This window comes from Manis javanica, chromosome 13 (genome assembly GCF_040802235.1).
Source record: "Manis javanica isolate MJ-LG chromosome 13, MJ_LKY, whole genome shotgun sequence".
Classification (NCBI taxonomy): domain Eukaryota; kingdom Metazoa; phylum Chordata; class Mammalia; order Pholidota; family Manidae; genus Manis; species Manis javanica.
This window is the reverse complement of record NC_133168.1, coordinates 43,561,241-43,584,617: the sequence shown is the minus strand read 5'-3', so window position 1 is coordinate 43,584,617 and position 23,377 is coordinate 43,561,241. Positions and strand designations below refer to the sequence as shown.

Genomic DNA, 23,377 nt, shown 5'->3' with positions numbered 1-23,377 from the left:
ATACTTTGTGAATTTTTTATCCATCACAACCTCCTACCTCCTAGTCCAGACTACTTTGAGAGTTCCAATTTATATCACAGCACCTTTAAATATGTATCTAGATCCTGATAATCAAGATTCATAAGGCTTCCCATTGGCTCTTGGTCAAATACAAAGAAAATACCTTACTTATAAAAACAAAACACAAAAAAGGACTTTCCAATGCTTTGTTTCTGACAAACAACACAGATGAGTTGAAAATGCCTTAATAGTTGACCCCAACCAATCATTTATCTATGCTTGCTAATAAGGAAGAGCAGAATTTCCATATAACACGCTACATCTTTGTCATGTTTGCTATCCCACTCATTTCCTTGGGTAGTCAGGGATTGCTGAGACCAGCTGGTGAGCTCCCTAACTCATGTCCAGACTCCTTGCAGTCAGGACACTGAGAGGAAATGAGCTGCAGGAAAGTCAGTGCAGAGGATTACCAAGCTTGGGAGCAGAAGACATTTTCCCGTTTGTAAACTTGGAAATAAAAGTCACTTCTATTTTCTGAGAAATTTCTCCAAATCTAAAGTGATGGTTTTATGACCTTCAAATTCCCTATAAAAGTGTATTTGTTATTTCCTTCTTTCTTCATCAAAGTCAAAGCAAATATGTGTCCTCTTCCTATGCTCTGTGTTTCATAACTACTTTAATCTCACACAAGTATATACACTTGTCCGTTTAAGTCAACATGCTGAATCTTGAATTCTGAATTTCCAGGCATTGTGCTCTCCCAACCCCCTGGGAATCTGTCCCCACCACCACTTCTCATTTCACAACACATTAATTCTTTCAGTTTGGCCAGGAAATACATGAGCAGTAAATTACCCGCATCAGCTGGGAAAAAAAGTTAATGAAGCCTCTGAATGTGTTTGTTCAATCCATGGCTTTTGATTTCATCTTCACATGATGAAATATAGAAAAGAACCAGCCCAATTTATACTTAGACATTTCTTTGCTACCAAAGCCATTTTACAAAATCTTGCAAGCATACGGATGCTTAGGAGTGTATCTTAACTACCCAGAGACTCACAGCCTTTTCGATAGCTTCCCTAAGTCCATTCTTAGCACCATCCAAAGTCACCTGGACTCAGTTAATTCTAAGTAATGGCTTGAGTGGCATATCTATTTATACCATATACCATGGCGTTAACATCATATTTTCTGCATTCCCACCCCACACCATAAGGTGGGAATAGAAAAAAGGGTGGGAAGGATAGATTTCTTTTATTTCTTCTTTCCTTACTCCATTAAAAGTAATATTTTATTGTTTGGTCAGTAAAATGGATACTAAAATTAATGTTGCAGAGGAGGCAAAAAACTGATTTATCTTTAATATAGGCTGTTGAGGAACAATAATATCACCAAGACATTGACCACACTTATGTCTGGAACATACAATATGATGAGAATCACTTCATATTTGAACTTATTAGAATAAATTAATTTCTTTTAATTAAGGACCTCAGTTTTAAGATGTTAGGAGTTCAAAGATGACATTATCATATTTAATTTTAGTCTTATTCTTGAAATTAGTTTGGCTTGAGTTTGATACCTAAAAGAACACATTCGCATGATATATGCAAGGTTTTCCATTTGATTGTTTATTGTTTGAAAAAAACATAGCCTGCAAGAAATAAACTAAGTTACTGCTGATTACAACCATTTTGGGAGATTTCTAGATGTTAAATCTGTATTCTTTTAAAATTACAGATAAATAAGTTCTTATCCATCCAAATACCCATCCCATTAATGAAAAAATCGACCATAACTCATTCAACAATTTATATTTATTTTAAATGAAAGTATTCAGAGGATGGCTTGTTGAGCTGCTTGCTGTTGTTTCTTTGTCTCTGTATGACTGAAATTGTTCTTAAAATAAAGCATCATATCATTTCCATCAGCTTATTAATATCTCACTGTAGCTTATTAATATCATTGCAGGTATGTTCTCAAATCTTCTTAATATGGCTTCAAATAAATGCTCAATGTCTCTTTCCAGAGCCTATTAAGGGGAAGCAAGTGAAGGTTCCAACTTCCCGGAAGGAAAAAGGTAATATCATATAATTAAATGTGGAAACACATGGATCTGCCTATTGCATATTCAGTTATTTGCAACAGAGTAATACATCATTTCTTTTTCAGGACTTCAAAACTATAACTTTAATTTGCCATTGTATGTTTTTGAACAAAGTGAAAAAGGATTATTTCTTATCATAAAATTCCAAATTGTTCTATGAAACAACAAAGGCAAGAAGAGCTATGTCAGAAATACTGTAAAAGTTTTTTAAATTGCATGTGCTATACTGATTCCACAAGTCTGTAGTGGAAAATCCACATTTCATAAACATCCTAAGGTGAATCTTATTATGAATAGCTATGGAAACCAAAGATTAAAGATAAAAAAGTTGATACTGAAAATTTCTCAGTGATAGCTTTCATTCTGTAAGTTCAGATACAGTAAAATCCTAAGTAAATTTTATAGCTAACAGGAACTAAAAGATAAACTATAGTCAACTATCTTTATCTTACAGATAAATAAAACTGGAATAGTCAAGAACTTTTCAAGTTACTGTACTTTGCAGTAGAGCCAGCATTAAAACTCCAATATCCTAAATCAAGCTTCATTGCACCTCTGGTCCCACTTGTACTGGGCTTACAGTAATATGGATTCTGATATACCTTACATCAAGTTATGTCCCCTAAAACATAAGTAAATATGCTAAGTACAATGTAATACATATAGTTCCTAATTAATTTCAGTACATTCTACAGGCATGGTATCATACTCAGAATTGTCTTGAATTTCTTATTGTCAAAATGAACATAATAGTAATTCAGTGAAATCACAAAATATACTGATTATATTGAATGTTAGAAGTAGAACCCATTTCTACATTTACCTGAAGATAAAATCTGCCTGAACTATTGGCCAATGTACATAGTGGTAAAAATTCCCACTTACAGGCAATATCTTATTAAAAAGAAAAAGAGTTCAGATGAACTTGTACAAACATATGTTGGAGTTGGAAAACCTGTGGGAGAGCAGTGGGAGGGTAAAGATGACAGACGAATCGGTCAAGTAAATGAAGGGTGCGTCGAGAGTCTCTGTTAGTCAGTGAAGCAATGTATAAAAGCCATAGCCTCAAGTCATACTTTCCTAAGTTTTCAATTAATTTTAAATAAAACAAAATTGTAATTTAATGGAACAGAAGAACATGATATATTTTTTTCTCAGCCCACATATGTAGTTGACTTTTTAAAAAGTATTTAAAGCAGCGTGGACTCCAAACCTACTTAGGTATTTATGGTTCACTTTAGAAATGTATTATCATGTCTAAAGCTTTGTATTTATCATCTCCTATGATAGAAATTATTTTGGTACTATATTCAATTTTATATTATTCTGATAGGATATGTAAATTAGGATAATTATCCTTGGAAAAGAATTACTGTTATACGTTTAATAAACAGTAAAATATTGCTACATTGTGTTATTCAAAGAAATAATTAATTGTGAATTCCTCTGGGATAACCTAGACATTAATGATTTTAAGGAATCTGAACTGCTTGAACATGATATGATTGTTGATTTGAGTAGATGTTTACATAACAAACTAAGTTGAAATGATTTGATGCCATTAAGTAATTTAATCATTCGATGATGCTATAATTTCTTTGCCAATCTAAGACAAAAATATAAAAAATGAGGAACTGACAGAAATACTATAAATTTCCACATTTTTTATTAAAGAATTTCAGTTAAAATGTTCTTATTTCAAAAGAAGTGCATGTGAAATATATATGTGAATGAAAAATAATTCATGTTTCCACTGAAATCACTGGGTGTTCATTTTAGTCTTCAATACCTGGAAATACCTACTTTAGAGTTTCCTTCCCTTCTTCCACCCTTCCATATAATCCTTTTATCATCATCCCCACATTGGATGGTATAGCTCCAGGGAGAAGGGTGTTCCTGACATGGGGCAAATTTCTAATGAAACTGGTGAAACCAAAATAAGTCAAGGGAAAGTATAGGTTTGGAGTAATTATTTTTTATTGCTCAGAGCTTGCTCAAACTTGCTAGCTAGGCACCCCATACATCTCCTCCGGCCACTGCTAGCACTCTGCCACCTCAGTGTACTCTCTACTTCCCTCTGCCCCTTCCAGGAGGAACTTCATTGGTGGGTCTTTAGTGATTGGCAGTTGCCAGACCAATTACGAACCAGGAATGGAGGGAAGAAGAGAATAGCTGTTATCTCTCCACCCCTTTCCCTGGAGGCTGTGGGAGGTTGCAGCAGTAAACACCTATTGATATGTAAACGGTAAGGCTAGGCAGGAGATTCTGGAAATTCTGCAATTTATCCCACAGATGGTTATCCAGCACCAGCCAGTTCATGGTGATAGATAATAATAGTGGGGAAGGGAACATTATGAAAAAGATATATTTTTTAAAGTTATATTCTCATTTCACCAATACTGAATTTTTATTGCACTGTTTTTTTCCTATTTTTTAGTGACAAGGGTTTGCATAAAAAGTCAGTTAAGCATATTCACCAGAACTATTATTTAAATATCGTTCTATAAGATCTTTTAGAAATTGAAGACTCAGATAACTGCATGAAGAAATTGAGCCTTTTTTATTTTATTGTAAAGTAATAATGATCTCTCATAGTAATATGCTAGAATATTATCAGTGCTTTGAAATTTTATGCATTGAATTTCATCCTTTTTTTCCAAACAACCAAAATTCAGGCCTCTGGGGTTGAATGTGAATGACAGTACTCATTTTGATAAAAAGTATAATCATAATATGCAAAGTGACTTTCATTTTCACCTGTGAGGGGTGATGTCACACTAGGTTTTCTTTCTTTAAAAGGGGTCACTGTCATCTCACATGTATCAGAACAGTCACAATTCAAATAAGCGCCTACTAAAAGAGAAATCAATTTTAAAAGAAATTTTGTTATGTTAAAAGTTTCAAACATCTTTTAGTAAATAGAAAGATTCTTAAAAAGGTTTCATTGAATGTCTATAAAGGAGCATCAGACAGTAATACCATCATACACACTTAAATGGGAAATTCTCAAACATGCAGAAATTAACACATTCTTGAAAATCCAAATGTGTCAAAAAAAATAAAAAGGAAATTAGAAAATAGCTTTAGATATCTAAAGATATCTTTAGAAAATGTCTTTAGAAACAAAGCATACGAAAATATATGGGACACAAAAAGAAGGAAGATTTCAAATAAGCAACCTAACTGTATACTTCAAAGAACTAGAAGAAGAACAAACTAACCTTAGCAGAAGGAGAAAGTAAAGATGAAAGCAGAAACAAACTAAAGAGAGAATAGAAAAATAATAGAAGGATCAATGAAACCAACAATTGTTTTTTGGAAAGATCAACAGAAATTACAAACCTTTGGCTAGATTTTATTCTGCCATGACTTTAATTGAATCATAGGAATCACTATAGTAGCAAGAATATCTTCATTCTGAGTCAACATTTGTATATTAACTTTACTAAAATTTTTAAATTGGTGTTTAATGTGTGCAGATACCTAAAGTAGGTTTAACATTTGTTGTCACTGCTGCTTTAGCAAATGCTTTCTCAGTCGTTCTTGCAACTTAGTGGAAGAAAAAGTAAAATTAAAGAAATGAGTCCAGTATAACCTACCAAAGAAGGCTTTAAGCCTTAATTTCTTTGTTGCTAAATTTTTGTCATTTCTTATAATAGAGTAGAACAGTGAGGGAAATACTTCAGACAACTTACTTTCATCTGTACTTTTCTTTGGGTTTTTCCTTAACTATTTTTTCAAAATATTGCTGAAAACATTTTTTGAGTCCCTATTGTATTTAGCAGACTGGTTGGTTGATTGACTATTTGGCTAGTGGTTGTTAGGCACTGTGCTTGGTGCTGCAAATTCTAAATGATGCAAGTCTCCAATTACAGAATTAACTTAGAGAAAGACATATAAATAAAAGTAAAGACATATAGTAATTTTTTAATTTATAAAAATTAAATTAAATTAATAAAATCTGTTTATAGATTAATTAATTTATAAAAATAAAAAAATTGAAGATACATAAATAAAAAATGAAATCCAGTTGAGGGAAATCCTTTCACAATGTATTAAATCACAAATCCTTTCACAATATACCAAATCACCAGAATGTACACTTTAAGTGTTTTCCAATTTTATATGTCTATAACTTCAGTAAAGCTGAAATAAAAATTATACAAAATAAACCCAGTGGGGATGACTGAAATAATTATGTACCCAATGCTATAAAACTATAGAGAAAATATCGCTTTAAAACAAATAATGTACCTCTCATATTTAAATAGAGATACAGTGGAATATCAACATGTAAAAAGTGCTACATTCTTTCATATAGTCTTCCCCTTCAGGACACCTGTAATTTTGTTTAAAAGTCAAAAAACAATATATGCAAATGATAATGTACTGTATATAATGGAATTAAGGACAGAGCAGTCAACTTAATTGTATGCTAAAACAGCTGTATGGTATAAGGTTGTCTTAATTTTAATTGTAATGTTTTAATTTTGGGGTAGTTATTCATACTAGTCTTATGACACAAGGTAATGATGCCAGTTTCTCATTAATCAAACTCTGCCACTATATTCTACAAATTCTATGAATTTTAGTTTCATAGGTAGCTCTTTATGTATGTGTGTTTCCCTCTTTAAGTACTTGAAGATATGATTAGTGATTTTAACAAAAAACGAGTTTGTTTGGGGCAACAAGATGACTGAGGGGAGAAAGACTAGGATACAAAACTACTTACTGATGTCATCAAGAATCCAGGCTCCTTCTCCCTTACAGCTGTGCCATCATTGGCTGTGTCTGTCATCCTAAAGGTGGCAAATTAGCTGTACACCCTCCAGAAAACTTGTATGTATTCTCACCAGGAGTAAGACAGAAATTCAAAGCTGCATAGTCTCAAGGCTTTGTCTCCTTGTGAAGACAAGCTTATCCCAGTTATGGGATTCTATCCATACCTTTGTGGCCCAAACTGCTTCACATTGGCCAATTCAGCTTCAGGAGGATTTGGGAATTCTTAAATTTCACTTTCCAGCCTTTATAGTAGAAGAAGGAAAGGGAAAAACCTGACAATAGGTGTTGAGTAAATCAGTCTACATTATCAGGCTCAACAGGCAATATACGAATACAGTCTGTTTTTAAAATATATGAACATAATAAAATTAGACTCCCCTGTATATACTGCCAAGATGGTTGTGTAATTTTTTTTCATTTGAGAATCTATCTTAAATTTTTTCATATTATTTCACAAAAAATAAAATGGCAAGCCAAAATTGCTTTTCAGATTTCACAGAAGTCTAACACATGATGATGAATATTAAAGGGAAAAAAAACACACAAATACATGAATACCTATAAAACTGAGAGGAATGCTTTGGTGGAAAGGCACACAGTGTTAAGGGTGTAAGTAAAGAAGGATATGACTTTGGCTTAGGAAAGTGCCCCAGAGGATCAACATTTGATCTGAGGTTTGTTGGATAAGTAGGAATTTTAGCCAGTGAAGAAACTTAGAATGGGAGAGAAACTTAGGATATAAGATCATAGTCTGGTTTACATGTTGAGTTTTAGGTGCTTATAGGACCTCCAAGTAGAAATGTCAAGTTGTCAGTCATTTATGTAAGTGTGAGGTTCAGAAAAGAGACTTGGGTTAAAGTTACACGTGTGGGATATATTGGCCAGTGCATAGAATTTTTTTTTTGTTTTTTTTTTGTTTTTTTTTTGAGAGGGCATCTCTCATATTTATTGATCAAATGGTTGTTAACAACAATAAAATTCTGTATAGGGGACTCAATGCTCAATGCACAATCATTAATCCGCCCCAAGCCTAATTCTCGTCAGTCTCCAATCTTCTGAAGCATAACGAACAAGTTCTTACATGGTGAACGAATTCTTACAGAGTGAATAAATTCTTACATGGTGAACAGTACAAGGGCATTCATCACAGAAACTTTCGGTTTTGATCATGCATTATGACCTATAAACAATCAGGTCAAATATGAATATTCGTTTGATTTTTGTACTTGATTTATATGTTGATCCCACATTTCTCCTATTATTATTATTATTTTTATTTTTAATAAAATGCTGAAGTGGTAGGTAGATGCAAGATAAAGGTAGAAAACATAGTTTAGTGCTGTAAGAAGGCAAATGTAGATGATCAGATGATCAGGTGTGTGCCTATGGACTGAGTATTAATCCAGGCTAGACAAGGGCAGCAAGACATCCACGGATGCAGAAGATTTCTCTCAAAGCAGGGGGGGTGAGGTTCTGAGCCTCACCTCTGTTGATCCCCAAATTCTCACCTGATGGCCCCCCTGCGACTGTGCCTGTCTTAGGTTGTTCCTCCCTTGAGGAATCTTACCCGTCTCTGGCTAACCAGTCATCTTCCGGGGCCATACAGGGAAATGTAAAGTTGGTAAGTGAGAGAGAAGCCGTATTGTTTGCAAAGGTTAGCTTTTTACTTCTTTGCAGATTTATGCCCTGTGGCTTCTATGCCCAGCACTTGTCTCGAGGTATCTTTACCACCTGGAGGAATTATGATACTCGGAAAATTCGATATGAGGCACGAATTCTATTTAAGGGTTGTAATTAGGAAGGAAGAAGAAAAGCTATAGATGTAACATATGAAGGAAACATGGGAGGATTGATTATTTCTTTGACATGTCTTCTTGTATAGTACCTTAAGTATGTATAGGTTTTAAACTACTAACTAATTTGCACACACATATTAACATAATAGGAATACGGTGACATAAACAAAGCAAATCTATAATTACCATCCATCTCCAGTGAAGCCAAGAAAACCATTTAGGCACCCTAGGCATTTGTGAAAATTTATCTATGATATGATGGATATTGTCCAACTGTACTTGAACCATCAGACAAATTAAAGCAGCCCATTTCTGGGATCTGTTCACATCCCATATGTTCTTTTAACCATAGATAGTCTAAAGTCATGAGATTTTGGAGTGCTACAACTTGCACCCCTCCCAACTCCTGGTTGAGTTCCAACAGTACAGATCCGGTCAAATTCGTTGTCTCACTGTATGCACATGCCAGCCTAGACATCTCCCTCCTCATTCCTATGGCAAGTCCAGGAGACGGTGGGCTGGATGCAGCCACAACCGCAGCATCGCCCGGATCCCTGTGGAGGCTTTTTGATGATCATCCCCCGGCACAAGTCCTCCAGAGAGTGCTGATGCCGGAAGCTCCTCCTCATATCGTATCTTAGTTCATTTTCTGGGTATCCAAGCTAGGCCTTGATCTTCTGCATAGAAACAAACAGACCCTTTGCCCACACTTTGACATGCCCTCTATACCACTGTGCAGAACTCATTGGAGGTCAGCACACAGTAACTGCTTTTTTTTTTTTTTTTTTAATTAAGAGAAAGGAATATTATCAGAAAAGAGTACCTCCATAGCTGATCATCTGACACCCTTTAAGTGATCAACATTAAGGGTATTTAAAGCATGAGTTGATCTTTGATTTACCAATAGTTTTATCCTGTTAAGGAGTAATCCCCCTTTTCTTTCTTTCTTTCTTTCTTTCTTTTTTTTTTTAATTTTTAATCTACACTTACATGAAGAATACTATGTTTACTATGCTCTCCCCTATATCAGGTCCCCCCTATCAACCACATTACGGTTACTGTCCATCAGCTTAGCAAAATGTTGTAGAGTCACTACTTGTCCTCTCTGTGTTGTGCAGCCCACCCTCCCCTTTCTCCCTCCCCCCATGCATGCTAATCTTAATACCGACCTTCTTCTTCCCCCCCTTATCCCTCCCTGCCCACCCATCCTCCCCAGTTCCTTTCCCTTTGGTACCTGTTAGTCCATTTTTGGGTTCTGTAATTCCACTGCTGTTTTGTTCCTTCAGTTTTTCCTTTGTTCCTATACTCCTCAGATGAGTGAAATCATTTGGTATTTCTCTTTCTCCGCTTGGCTTATTTCACTGAGCATAATACTCTCCAGCTCCATCCATGTTGCTGCAAATGGTTGGTTTTTTCCACTTCTTATGGCTGAGTAGTATTCCATTGTGTATATGTACCACATCTTCTTTATCCATTCATCTACCGATGGACATTTAGGTTCCTTCTAATTCTTGGCTATTGTAAATAGTGCTGTGATAAACATAGGAGTGCATCTGTCTTTCTCAAACTTGATTGCTGCGTTCTTAGGGTAAATTCCTAGGAGTGGAATTCCTGGGTCAAATGGTAGGTCTGTTTTGAGCATTTCGATGCACCTCCATACTGCTTTCCACAATGGCTGAACTAATTTACATTCCCATCAGCAGTGTAGGAGGGTTCCCCTTTCTCCACAGCCTCACCAACATTTGTTGTTGTTTGTCTTTTGGATGGCAGCTATCCTTACTGGTGTGAGGTGATACCTCATTGTAGTTTTAATTTGCATTTCTCTGATAATTAGCGATGTGGAGCATCTTTTCATGTGTCTGTTGGCCATCTGTATTTCTTTTTTGGAGAACTGTCTGTTCAGTTCCTCTGCCCATTTTTTAATTGGGTTATTTGTTTTTTGTTTGTTGAGGCATGTGAGCTATTTTTATATTCTGGACGTCAAGCCTTTATCGGATCTGTCATTTTCAAATATATTCTCCCATACTGTAGGGTTCCTTTTTGTTCTATTGATGGTGTCTTTCGCTGTACAGAAGCTTTTCAGCTTAATGTAGTCCACTTGCTCATTTTTGCTGTTGTTTTCCTTGCCCGGGGAGATATGTTCAAGAAGAGATCACTCATGTTTATGTCTAAGAGGTTTTTGCCTATGTTTTTTTCCAAGAGTTTAATGGTTTCATGACTTACATTCAGGTCTTTGATCCATTTTGAGTTTACCTTTGTATATGGGGTTAGACAATGGTCCAGTTTCATTCTCCTACATGTAGCTGTCCAGTTTTGCCAGCACCATCTGTTGAAGAGACTGTCATTTTGCCATTGTATGTCCATGGCTCCTTTATCAAATATTAATTGACCATATATGTTTGGGTTAATTTCTGGGGTCTCTAATCTGTTCCACTGGTCTGTGGCTCTGTTCTTGTGCCAGTACCAAATTGTCTTGATTACTATGGCTTTGTAGTAGAGCTTGAAGTTGGGGAGTGAGATCCCCCCTACTTTATTCTTCTTTTTCAGAATTGCTTTGGCTATTCGGGGTCTTTGGTGTTTCCATATGAATTTTTGAATTATTTGTTCCAATTCATTGAAGAATGTTGCTGGTAATTTGAGAGGGATTGCATCAAATCTGTATATTGCTTTGGGCAGGATGGCCATTTTGACGATATTAATTCTTCCTAGCCATGAGCATGGGATGAGTTTCCATTTATTAGTGTCCCCTTTAATTTCTCTTAAGAGTGACTTGTAGTTTTCAGAGTATAAGTCTTTCACTTCATTGGTTAGGTTTATTCCTAGGTATTTTATTCTTTTTGATGCAATGGTGAATGGAATTGTTTTCCTGATTTCTCTTTCTATTGATTCGTTGTTAGTGTATAGGAAAGCTACAGATTTCTGTGTGTTAATTTTGTATCCTGCAACTTTGCTGTATTCTGATATCAGTTCTAGTAGTTTTGGAGTGGAGTCTTTAGGGTTTTTTATGTACAGTATCATATCATCTGCAAATAGTGACAGTTTAACTTCTTCTTTACGAATCTGGATTCCTTGTATTTCTTCGTTTTGTCTGATTGCCATGGCTAGGACCTCCAGTACTATGTTAAATAACAGTGGGGAGAGTGGGCATCCCTGTCTGGTTCCCGATCGCAGAGGAAATGCTTTCAGCTTCTCGCTGTTCAGTATAATGCTGGCTGTGGGTTTATCATATATGGCCTTTATTATGTTGAGGTACTTGTCCTCTATTCCCATTTTGCTGGAGTTTTTATCATGAATGGATGTTGAATTTTGTCAAATGCTTTTTCAGAATCTATGGAGATGATCATGTGGTTTTTGTCTTTCTTTTTGTTGATGTGGTGGATGATGTTGATGGATTTTCGAATGTTGTATCATCCTTGCATCCCTGGGATGAACCCCACTTCGTCATGGTGTATGATCCTTTTGATATACTGTTGAATTCTGTTTGCTAATATTTTATTGAGTATTTTTGCATCTACATTCATCAGGGATATTGGTCTGTAATTTTCTTTTTTGGTGGGGTCTTTGCCTGGTTTTGTTATTAGGGTGATATTGGCCTCATAGAATGAGTTTGGGAGTATTTCCTCTTCTTGTATTTTGTGGAACACTTTAAGGAGAATGGGTATTATGTCTTCTCTGTGTGTCTGATAAAATTCCGAGGTAAATCCGTCCGGCCCCGGGGTTTTGTTCTTGGGTAGTTTTTTGATTACTGTTTCAATTTCTTTGCTTGTAATTGGTTTGTTTAACTTTTGTGTTTCTTCCTTGGTCAGTCTTGGGAGGTTGTATTTTTCTAGGAAGTTGTCCATTTCTTCTAGGTTTTCCAGCTTGTTGGCATATAGGTTTTCATAGTAGTCATTAATAATTCTTTGTATTTCTGTGGAGTCTGTCATGATTTTTCCATTCTCATTTCTGATTATATTGATTTGTGTTGACTCTCTTTTTCTCTTAATAAGTTGGGCTAGAGGCTTATCTATTTTGTTTATTTTCTCAAAGAACCAGCTCTTGGTTTCATTGATTTTTGCTATTGTTTTATTCTTCTCAATTTTGTTTATTTCTTCTCTGATCTTTATTATGTCCCTCCTTCTGCTGAATTTAGGCCTCATTTGTTCTTCTTTTTCCAGTTTTAATAATTGTGATGTTAGACTATTCATTTGGGATTGTTCTTCCTTCTTCAAGTGTGCCTGGATTGCTATGTACTTTCCTCTTAAGACTGCTTTCGCTGCATCCCACAGAAGTTGGGGCTTAGTGTTGTTGTTGTCATTTGTTTCTATATATTCCTTGATCTCTATTTTGATTTGTTCATTGATCCATTGATTATTTAGTAGCATGTTGTTAAGCCTCCATGTGTTTGTGAGCCTTTTTGTTTTCTTTGTAGAATTTATTTCTACTTTTATACCTTTGTGGTCTGAAAAATTGGTTGGTAGAATTTCAATATTTTGGAATTTACTGAGGCTCTTTTTGTGAGCTAGTATGTGGTCTATTCTGGAGAATGTTCCATGTGCACTTGAGAAGAATGTATATCCTGTTGCTTTTGGATGTAGAGTTCTATAGATGTCTATTAGGTCCATCTGTTCTAGTGTGTTGTTCAGTGCCTGTGTATCTTTACTTATTTTCTGCCCGGTGGATCTATCCTTTGGGGTGAGTGGTGTGTTGAAGTCACCTAAAATGAATGCATTGCAGTCTATTTCCCTCTTTAGTTCTGTTAGTATTTGCTTCACATATGCTGGTGCTCCTGTATTGGGTGCATATATATTTAGAATGGTTATATCCTCTTGTTGGACTGAGCCCTTTATCATTATGTAGTATCCTTCTTTATCTCTTGTTACTTTCTTTGTTTTGAAGTCTATTTTGTCTGATATTAGTACTGCAACCCCTGCTTTCTTCTCACTGTTGTTTGCCTGAAATATGTTTTTCCATCCCTTGGCTTTTAGTCTATGCTTATCTTTGGGTTTAAGGTGAGTTTCTTGTAAGCAGCATATAGATGGGTCTTGCTTTTTTATCCATTCTATTACTCTATGTCTTTTGATTGGTGCATTAAGTCCATTTACATTTAGGGTGACTATTGAGAGATATGTACTTATTGCCATTGCAAGCTTTAGATTCGTGGTTACCAAAGGTTCAAGGTTAGCTTCTTTAGTATCTTACTGCCTAACTTAGCTCGCTTATTGAGCTGTTATATACACTGTCTGGAGATTCTTATCTTCTCTCCCTTCTTATTCCTCCTCCTCCATTCTTCATATGTTGTGTGTTTTGTTCTGTGCTCTTTTTAGGGGTGCTCCCATCTAGAGCAGTCCCTGTAGGATGCCCTGTAGAGGTGGTTTGTGGGAAGCAAATTCCCTCAGCTTTTGTTTGTCTGGGAATTGTTTAATCCCGCCATCATATTTAAATGATAGTCGTGCTGGATACAGTATCCTTGGTTCAAGGCCCTTCTGTTTCATTGCATTAAGTATATCATGCCATTCTCTTCTGGCCTGTAGGGTTTCTGTCGAGAAGTCTGATGTTAGCCTGATGGATTTTCCTTTATAGGTGACCTTTTTCTCTCTAGCTGCCTTTAAAACTCTTTCCTTGTCATTGATCCTTGCCATTTTAATTACTATGTGTCTTGGTGTTGTCCTCCTTGGATCCTTTCTGTTGGGAGTTCTGTGTAATTCCATGGTCTGTTCGATTATTTCCTCCCCCAGTTTGGGGAGGTTTTCAGCAATTATTTCTTCAAAGAGACTTTCTATCCCTTTTCCTCTTTCTTCTTCTTCTGGTATCCCTATAATACAAATATTATTCCTTTTGTATTGGTTACATATTTCTCTTAGTGTTGTTTCATTCCTGGAGATCCTTTTATCTCTCTCTATGTCAGCTTCTATACATTCCTGTTCTCTGACTTCTAGTCCTTCAATGGCCTCTTGCATCTTATCCATTCTGCTTATAAATCCTTCCAGGGATTGTTTCACTTCTGTGATCTCCTTCCTGACCTCTGTGATCTCCTTCCGGACTTTATCCCACTGCTCTTGCATTTTTCTCTGCATCTCATCCCTTTGCTCTTGCATTTTTCTCTGCATCTCATCCCATTGCTCTTGCATTTTTCTCTGCATCTCTGTCAGCATGTTCATGATTTTTATTTTGAATTCTTTTTCAGGAGGACTAGTTAGGTCTGTCTCCCTCTCAGGTGTTGTCTCTGTGATCTTTGTCTGCCTGTAGTTTTGCCTTTTCATCGTGATAGAGATAGTTTGCAGAGCTGGTACAAGTGACCGCTGGAAGAGCTTCCCTTCTTGTTGGTTTGTGGCCTTTTCCTGGGAGAATAGTGACCTCTAGTGGCTTGTGCTTGGCAGCTGTGTGCAGACAGGGCTTCTGCTTCCTGCCCAGTTGCTTTGTGGTTTATCTTCACTGTTGCTGTGGGCTTGGCCTGGCTGGGGCTGTTCCTCCAAAATGGTGGAGCCCCGTTGAGGGGGAGCGGCCGGGGGGCTATTTATCTCCGTAAGGGGCCTCTGTGCTCCCTGCTGCCCAGAGGGTTAGAGTGCCCAGAGATCCCCAGATTCCCTGCCTCTGGTCTAAGTGACCTGTCCTGCCCCTTTAAGACTTCCAAAAAGCACTCTCCAAACCAAAACAACAACAGCAACAATGAGAGAGGGAACAGAAAGAAAAAAAAAGGAAAAAACACGCGATTTTTAAAAATTTTTTTGTCCTCAGGTGCCGGTCCCAGGCACCCGCTCACTGGTCCTGCTGCCCTGTCTCCCTAGCACCAGGGTCCCTGTCTTTTCAAGGCTTCCAAAAAGCACCCACTCACCGGTCCCGCAGGGAAGGAATGCTCAATATTCTTTTTCCTCAGGCACTGGTCCCAGGCACCCGCTCACCAGTCCCGCCGCCCTGCCTCCCTAGCACCGGGGTCCCTGTCCCTTTAAGGCTTCCAAAAAGCACTCGCCAAAAATAGAGAAAAAAGGGGAAAAACGCGCGATTTCCTCCGTCCTCAGGTGCCGGTCCCAGGCATCCGCCCACCGGTCCCACAGGGAAAAAACGCGCGATATTCTTTGTCCTCAGGCGCTGGTCCCAGGCACCCACTAACCAGTCCCGCTGCCCTGCCTCCCTAGCACCGGGGTCCCTGTCCCTTTTAGGCTTCCAAAAAGCACTCGCAAAAAAGAGAAAAAAAAAAGGGGAAAAACGCGCGATTTCCTCCATCCTCAGGTGCCGGTCCCAGGCACCTGCTCACCGGTCCCGCCACCCTGCCTCCCTAGCAATGGGGGCCCGTCCCTTTAAGGCTTCCAAAAAGCACTCGCCAAAAAAAAACCGCTCTGGTTTCTTTCCAGCCGCCGGGAGCCGGGGGTAGGGGCGCTCGGGTCCCGCCAGGACGGGGCTTGTATTTTACCCCCTTTGCAAGGCGCTGGGTTCTTGCAGGTGTGGATGTGGTCTGGATGTTGTCCTGTGTCCTGTGGTCTCTATTTTAGGAAGATTTTTCTTTGTTATATTTTCATAGCTCAATGTGTTTTTGGGAGATTTCCACTGCTCTACTCACGCCACCATCCTGGCTCCGCCCCAGCCAGTGCATAGAATTTAAAGGTGTTAGATGTGCATGCATGGATTTTTCTATGGGAAGAGTTAAGGCGGAGAAGAGTAAACTTTAGGAAAGTTAAGAAAGAGTACATTTAGGACTGAAACTTGAGGAACCCAGAATATTCTTTTAGCATGAACACAACCAGGCATCTCAAGGGCCAATACTAGTAATCTGTCTATTCTGGTTTTTTTTCTAGAAGTTGGCATTTATTCATTTTCAGTTGTCACTAGTTTTTGGGTCTTATTGTGAAGGTTCCAGTGTTAGCTCTATAAACACTACTTAAATCCTGAGTTATCTAGACACACATCTTCAGGGAAAATCTCAATAGTTTATTCAAAGAATATATATTGCACAGTCCACTTTTATGAGAAGAAATCAAAAACTCTTGGTCACAGAGATTTATTACAAATAGCACATTTCTGAATAATTTAACTCAATGTAAGACAGCCTGAACTTAACTGAAGTTCCTGTACTGCTACATCTAGTCACCACTAATATGCTGATGCCCAGTCACTGAAATAGAAAGAATCAAGGTTTCTTCTGAAAAATTCCAATTTTAGTGTTAGTTGGTGTTCTAGTTCTCTGAGCTGATATTGTAGGGATGTACTTTGTCTTTTTGTAACTGATCATTCTAATGAACCAACTCAATTAACCTAGATATTTGATTCACCATTCTGAATTTCTAAAATTTTTCTAATAATATTGCAGTTCACAAATACCATATTTGCTTATGACATTGTCATACTCTAAGAAATATTAAGACTTGCTGAAATATTTTCTTGAAATCTAATATTGATCTAAGATACTTGATTTAATAATCAGTAGTGTTTTAATTTTTGTGTAATTTTTGTGTGCCCTTTTTCTGATTTAAATATTTGTTGGCATAATTAAATTCTGCTTTGAGGTATTTTAAGGAGTAAATATGGCTACCGTGTTAATAGTTGAAGAAATTAATACACAAAGCTTAAATGATTATCTAAGGTTTCTATGCTGGATCAGGTACTTAGTTTCAGACTTAAATGCACCTAAAAATAATCTTACTTTCCTTTTTTCTTCAGTATTAGAATATATCAGTAAGACTTACACTGATGTTGTATCATATTTGTTATTTTTTTCCATAATAATTGTATTGTACTTGGTAGGAATGGAGGAAGGGTACAGATAATTTGACGAAAAAGAGACCAATCAGGATTCAAAGCATAAAATATCAGCACATACTTTCATAAATCCATGATTAGTCATTTCCCAAAGAAGCGTTTAAGTGAAAATTGTGCCAATCACAGTAATATAGCCACTCAAAGCAGTAACCTAGAGCTTAGCCCTTTTCTTGTGCCCATGATGCCAAAACGCAAGTTGATGGAATGGAACGGGGTGATGTGCTGGTAAGAAAAGCAGCTGAGGTGGCTAGAATCTTCTTTATAACCATTGGCTTTACAAAGTGACTATATCCAAGCACTTATGTTCTTCCTCCAAAAAATTAATGTATAGCAATAATATATGTACGTGAAATATATAGGCATCTATAAATGTAAAGCTCTCATATTCCTTGCCTGATATTCTTTCCATTTAAGCCGTCACGAATAGCGGTAGAGTTAGAATGAGAGAATGAGTCACTATCCCTCTGCACATCTACTTTTCTTGTCACTCCAAGTTACCTTATGTGAATGTGCTAATATGCTTCTCTCTTTAAGGCGAAATTTGTTTTAAATGTCGTTAATACGGCTTTTTATTTTTCCTGTTCACTTTAAAAATTAATGTTATTTTTCATGTAAGGTCATCTATTGTTTTTACATAATTGAATCAGATATAAGATGATCTATACTTAACCCTTTTATTAATTTAACATTATTCTCACTTTAAGTTAAAGAAAATGAATGCTGGTGCCCAGAGAAACAGGGAGAGCCTAGCTAAAGAGTGACCCTCCCTTGATAAGAGAGATCGAAGACTATCTGCATAGTAGCCTTGGCAAGTACTTATGCACAGCTTTCTGAAAAGTTTAAAATCAACTGGCTCATGCCCTGAAAGATATCTGACTAGCTATCCTGCCATCTTCAGAAATCATGTGGCCTTGTTCTGACTGACTGTTCTTTGTACAACCTACAGTATATACAGCCTCCTCCAATTATTTCTTATTTTTTTCAATGCATAGTCTTCACAACGGGAAGTTTCAGGGAAGGAAAGACTAATGAGGCACATGTTGCAAGAAATAAAGGATAGACTAGATAAATGTGGAGCATCAGAAACCTCATACATTGTGTTTAGTACATGCGGAAGACAAAGGATCATGAAAATGAAAGGGTGACAGAATGAGGTAGGAAAAATGTATGTGTTTATTCTGTATTCTGTAGAGAGAATGCCCTCCGGCTCAATTTTGGTATTTGGTGTCCACTCAGCAAGGTGTCTGTGAGCATCAAACTCTCAAGGGAATCATGCCAAGGAAGGATCACAGAATCAGGATTTAGGCATGAAGCATTGACTCATGCATTAAAGCTCTTGCATTACGAACTAGAGCCTTTTAGAACTACATCTAGAGAAGCTCATAAAGCATAGTTGTTTTTTCTTGTTGACCTAGTGGGATTGAGAAGTGAGAGGGACACAGACAAAGACACAAAGAGAGACTGTGGGTTGGGGGTGGATGTGTCGGCATATGTGTTGCAGAAAAAAAGAACCATGCTCAGTAGCTTGAGGCTCTAACTTCAACTCTAAAATAGCCAGCTATAAACTAACTAATCCGCTCAGCCACTCTGGCTACTTGTAACTAATGGGCAAATTAAATATGAAAGTCTGAAGATAATGCACAGCAGTGTTGAATGTCTGGAGGGTCCATTCCAATGGGCTTTCCTACCTGTGTAAGATTTTAGTTAACGGGACTGAGATTTCACTTCATATTTTGTTCTAAACTGCCTAGAAGTGCAGCTTATGAATTTGATTTTCCTGGCATTTTGAAAGCACATTTTACATTGTTTTGTGCCAATGACAGTATTTGCATGTTGGTGTCATATTCTGGGGATGCTTCAGGTACTGTGAAGGAAGAGCAAGAGAAAATCCCTGTCCTCAAAAATCTCACAATACTTGAAAAAGAGAACCAGGAAGAAGGAAAAGTGAAGGGGCCTCCAGTGTGGCCTTACACGAGGCATACCAGATTTTTTATCCGATCAGTGGATACCTATCGGCTAGATGTCAGTGTATACACACTCAGGAAATAGTTGTTATAGTTGTTAAAGTATTCAGTCTAATCTTAGCTACAGATATGTTGGCTAATTATCACTGTTCCCATTTCATAAGGCAAGAAAATTGAAAATTAGATTTATATGCCTCACCTTAGATAATTTGGTTAGTAAATAAAGGCAATAATTTTCAAACTTGATTTTTTTTTTTTTGGTCAGTTCCTATCTGACTGTTTTTCTCCAACTGTACAGAAATAATCTCTGCAGGTACTTGGTTTGAGGGTGGCTAATGACTTGAGAACACCATAACCTTGTGCCTTTATTATGTATGGAGGGATTCTTCAAGCTATAAACAAAGTTGATACTGATTTAAAAACTCAAGTAGGAAAAATGGGAGCTTGAAGAATGCATGAAGTTTCAAAATCAGATAGATGTGATTAAAAAAGAGAAAAGAAAATAGTAAATAGTCCATAAAATATTGAAGTAAAGAAATATAGACACAGATAAGATGAAAAGCTGCAGAGCAGAGGATGTCACAGGTTGGTTCTCTGTGTGACATCACCCAAAATTAGGACAGTTTTCTTTTGGAAGTCTATGAATGAAAAAGTTCCAAATCGCACTTAAAAGTAGTCAGATCTTGTCTTTTCTCAGAGGTGTATTTTTCTGGACCACAAAGCAATGTCTCCACAGCAAATGAAATCAACTGCTAACTGTTAAAGCAGCCCAAGTATTTGCAAAACAATTCCTCTTAAGACATATTTAAGAAAAAACATGAGTTCAGTGAGGGTTCTCCTGAATCCTAAGTCTTGAATTAAGCTACTGGGAGTGACAGTAGTTCTCTCTTATCCAAAAAAACCTCATTCCAAAAACAAAATGTGAAAGAGTGTGTGTGTATGTTGCATATCATTTGTTTTAAAATAACATAATGAGTACCAAAGTAAAGCTGTGCAAATACAAACGTGTATATAACAGTAGTAGTGGCAGATTTTCACCAAAATATGCAGATTATACTCAAATGTAAAAATCATGGGTTTAGAATAAATTTGTTATTTTTTAGTAAACATAACTTTAATTATTTTATTTTAAAAAATATATTTTACCTAAAATGTGTTTTATTTAGTATTATGGCAGAAAAATGTAAGAAAAATAATTGAAAATGCCAATAAGGAGACTAACCTGCACTGTTAGCTGTGTATCTGATGCTGCTCTAAGTGCTTCACGTTTCATTTCACAGCAGTCCTTCTGTTTATGTGAAAATCGAAGCACTGACAGTGACCTGCCCAGGCCACACAGGCATCTAAGGTGGATTTGGGACACATGCCTGGTAGTGTCCTTAGCCACCATACTTCCTAGATTCCCTCAGACCAAAACTCATATACAACTGGCTGCTGCAGTTTCTTTGTGTATTTCACAAAAATAGACTGGTGACCTGCTTTTAAATATAGTATCTCCCCATGCCATTAAATATTGAATACTACTCCAGAAGTGTATGAGACAGCTATCAATTTCCTATCAATGCTCAGTCTATTTATTTAGTTTAATCAGCTTAATTGAGGAAGCTAATTAATGTGATTCATGATTTAGTGACTGGCTGAAAAAATAGAAACATCAGCAACTATACTGTTCATGCCAGTAACAATCTTAATGACTTTGTTTGTAATTTGTCTAGGTAATATAACCTAGATAAATACAGCCTGCTTACAAGATGTAGAATGCAACTTATTAAATAGTTTTCATGCATGAAATATTTAAAAGCTTTTCATTCTTTCTGTAGCAACAGTAGTTATAGAAGTGTGCTTAGTTCATAGGAGTGTTTAATGTTTTAGAGTTGGGAAAAAAAAACAGTATTCATTTCCAGTTTTTCCACTTACTAGGGAGTTTGTACTTAGACAAATTTTTAAGCCTCAGTATTGTTATTTGTAAGGTGGATATTATAATACTATTTAGCTTGTAGGAGTGGTATGTGAGGATCATTTGAGATGACCTGTCCATTTGTGCAACAAGTATTCATGGATCTCTAGTCTTTGCAAAGCACTGATTTAGGCACTATCATAAAACACTGAAAATAAAACTCACCTCAGGACGCATGAAGTTTATATTCCATTGGGACTAAAAAGCTAATAAACACATGAATAGTTAATATTATATAAATAAAATATAGGTAATGCATATAACACTCTCCCTTAGCAAGTACCATGTAGCAAGTACAAAATACCATTGGTTGCAAAAACAACTATTGTTATTGTAGTAATTAATTACACATATGAGACCTCTATGTGCGGCAAAAGCAAATGTGGTAATGATAAAATACAGTAGGAAAACAAAAATCAGTAGTATTCAAGTTCTACTGAGACATTCTTAGAGGAATACAGATTCTTAGGATTTATATATCGTGCAGATGTCTTTCTTTTTATGAAGATGAAGCAGGGACTCCTAAACCCAGTTGCTCTCCGCTGCTGTCCTCTGACTCAAGACATGCATGCTGAAGTTCTGGTTGGCCTGCTTTACTTGAGAACACAGTGTTGATGACATTGAAAAATCATTAATGAAGCTCCTCTCCCAGGCCCCTCAGCAATTTACATTTCATAAATGAAATCAACAGCCTGGAAAAGTCAGTTTCAAAAGACTGCATATGAAATGGCAAGCTGTCTGCCTCAACGATTCAGCGTGGGGATTTCTTGATTTCATGTTTCTGCAATGCTTATATACATAGCCCAAAAAGAAGGACTCAAGTGGCAAATGTTTATGGAAATCAGATATTTTATTATTATATGATAATCAGTGGTAAAAATAATTTAAACAGTAAAGATGGCAAAAAAGTCCCCATTCCCTCTTTCTGGCCTACAGGTCCCAATTTGTAGCATTAAAAAGTCATTATCCTCTGTGGCATCTTACTACACTGATGGACAGTGACTGCAATGGGGTATGGGGAGGAACTCTATAATGTGGGTGAATGTAGTAACCACATTGTTTTTCATGTGAAACCTTCATAAGAGTGTATATCAATAATACCTTAATAAAAAATTTGTATAATAAATAAATAAATAAAAATAGAATGTGGATGGGAAAAAAAATGAATAAACAAAGTTTGACCCTGGCTTGGCCACTCACTGGAAACCCTTGGAAAAAAAAAAAATTCCTTGTCCTTAGTTTCCTGAAGCTTCTCAATAAATCTGTTTGACTAAACTTAAATATGTATGTTGTTATTTTTATATGACTAGAAAAAGGCATTCATATATAACTCAAAAATTAAAGACTTAATCTTTAGTAGAAATGCCATCTATAAAATGAGGCCACTGGGTTCTGAAGAGCAGTACCTAATAAAACAGATGCTCACCTTAGAAATCCATTGTCAGTTTCTCACAAATCATTTCCTGCTTTGCCTATTCAAGGATAAAGTCCCAATTCAGTAAGAAAAAAAACAAAAGTTACCTTGAGAGATCATGCAATTTAAATTTATGAGCATAAGTTTAAAATAATTAAGCTCTTTCTATACATCACTTGTAATTTTCTCATTAATTTTACAGCATTGTTTTCTCCATTGTAGTGATGACAAAATTGAAACTTGAGGTTTTAAGTAATGCCCAAGGTCACAAGACTTAGCAATGGAGCTTGCTTTTAAAGTCAGGTTACATGACCCCAAAGCCTCCTTTGCACACTTCCCAAGAACACGTGATTGTGAGGTCATTGTACTAGCATTGTTTATATAATACTCAAAGTCAATATTTCTATCATAATGAGAGGGTTCATAGCCATAATGCATATTGGATAGTGAATGTTCATGTCCACATATGTGCTAATAAAATTCTGTATACGTGATAGAAATTAGTTCTGGTTACATTGTACTCAGAAAAACTGTATTGTACTGATGAAGGTATTCTCCACAACTTTTATGCTTTTCAAAAGATCTTTTGACAAATATTAAGGCTCAGATGATTCCATTTCAATA

The 23,377-nt window shown here is 36.5% G+C and overlaps 1 protein-coding gene across 16 annotated transcripts in view; it reads left to right on the top strand.

The window, feature by feature from the left end:
• Positions 1 to 23,377, top strand: part of TRDN (triadin) — a 486,197-nt gene that overhangs the window by 398,258 nt on the left and 64,562 nt on the right. For all 16 annotated transcript variants that reach the window (XM_073219550.1, XM_073219549.1, XM_073219542.1 and 13 more), the window contains one exon: positions 2,030 to 2,080. In XM_073219550.1, the coding sequence (XP_073075651.1) occupies positions 2,030 to 2,080 (51 nt within the window). The remainder of the gene's footprint in view (positions 1 to 2,029; positions 2,081 to 23,377) is intronic.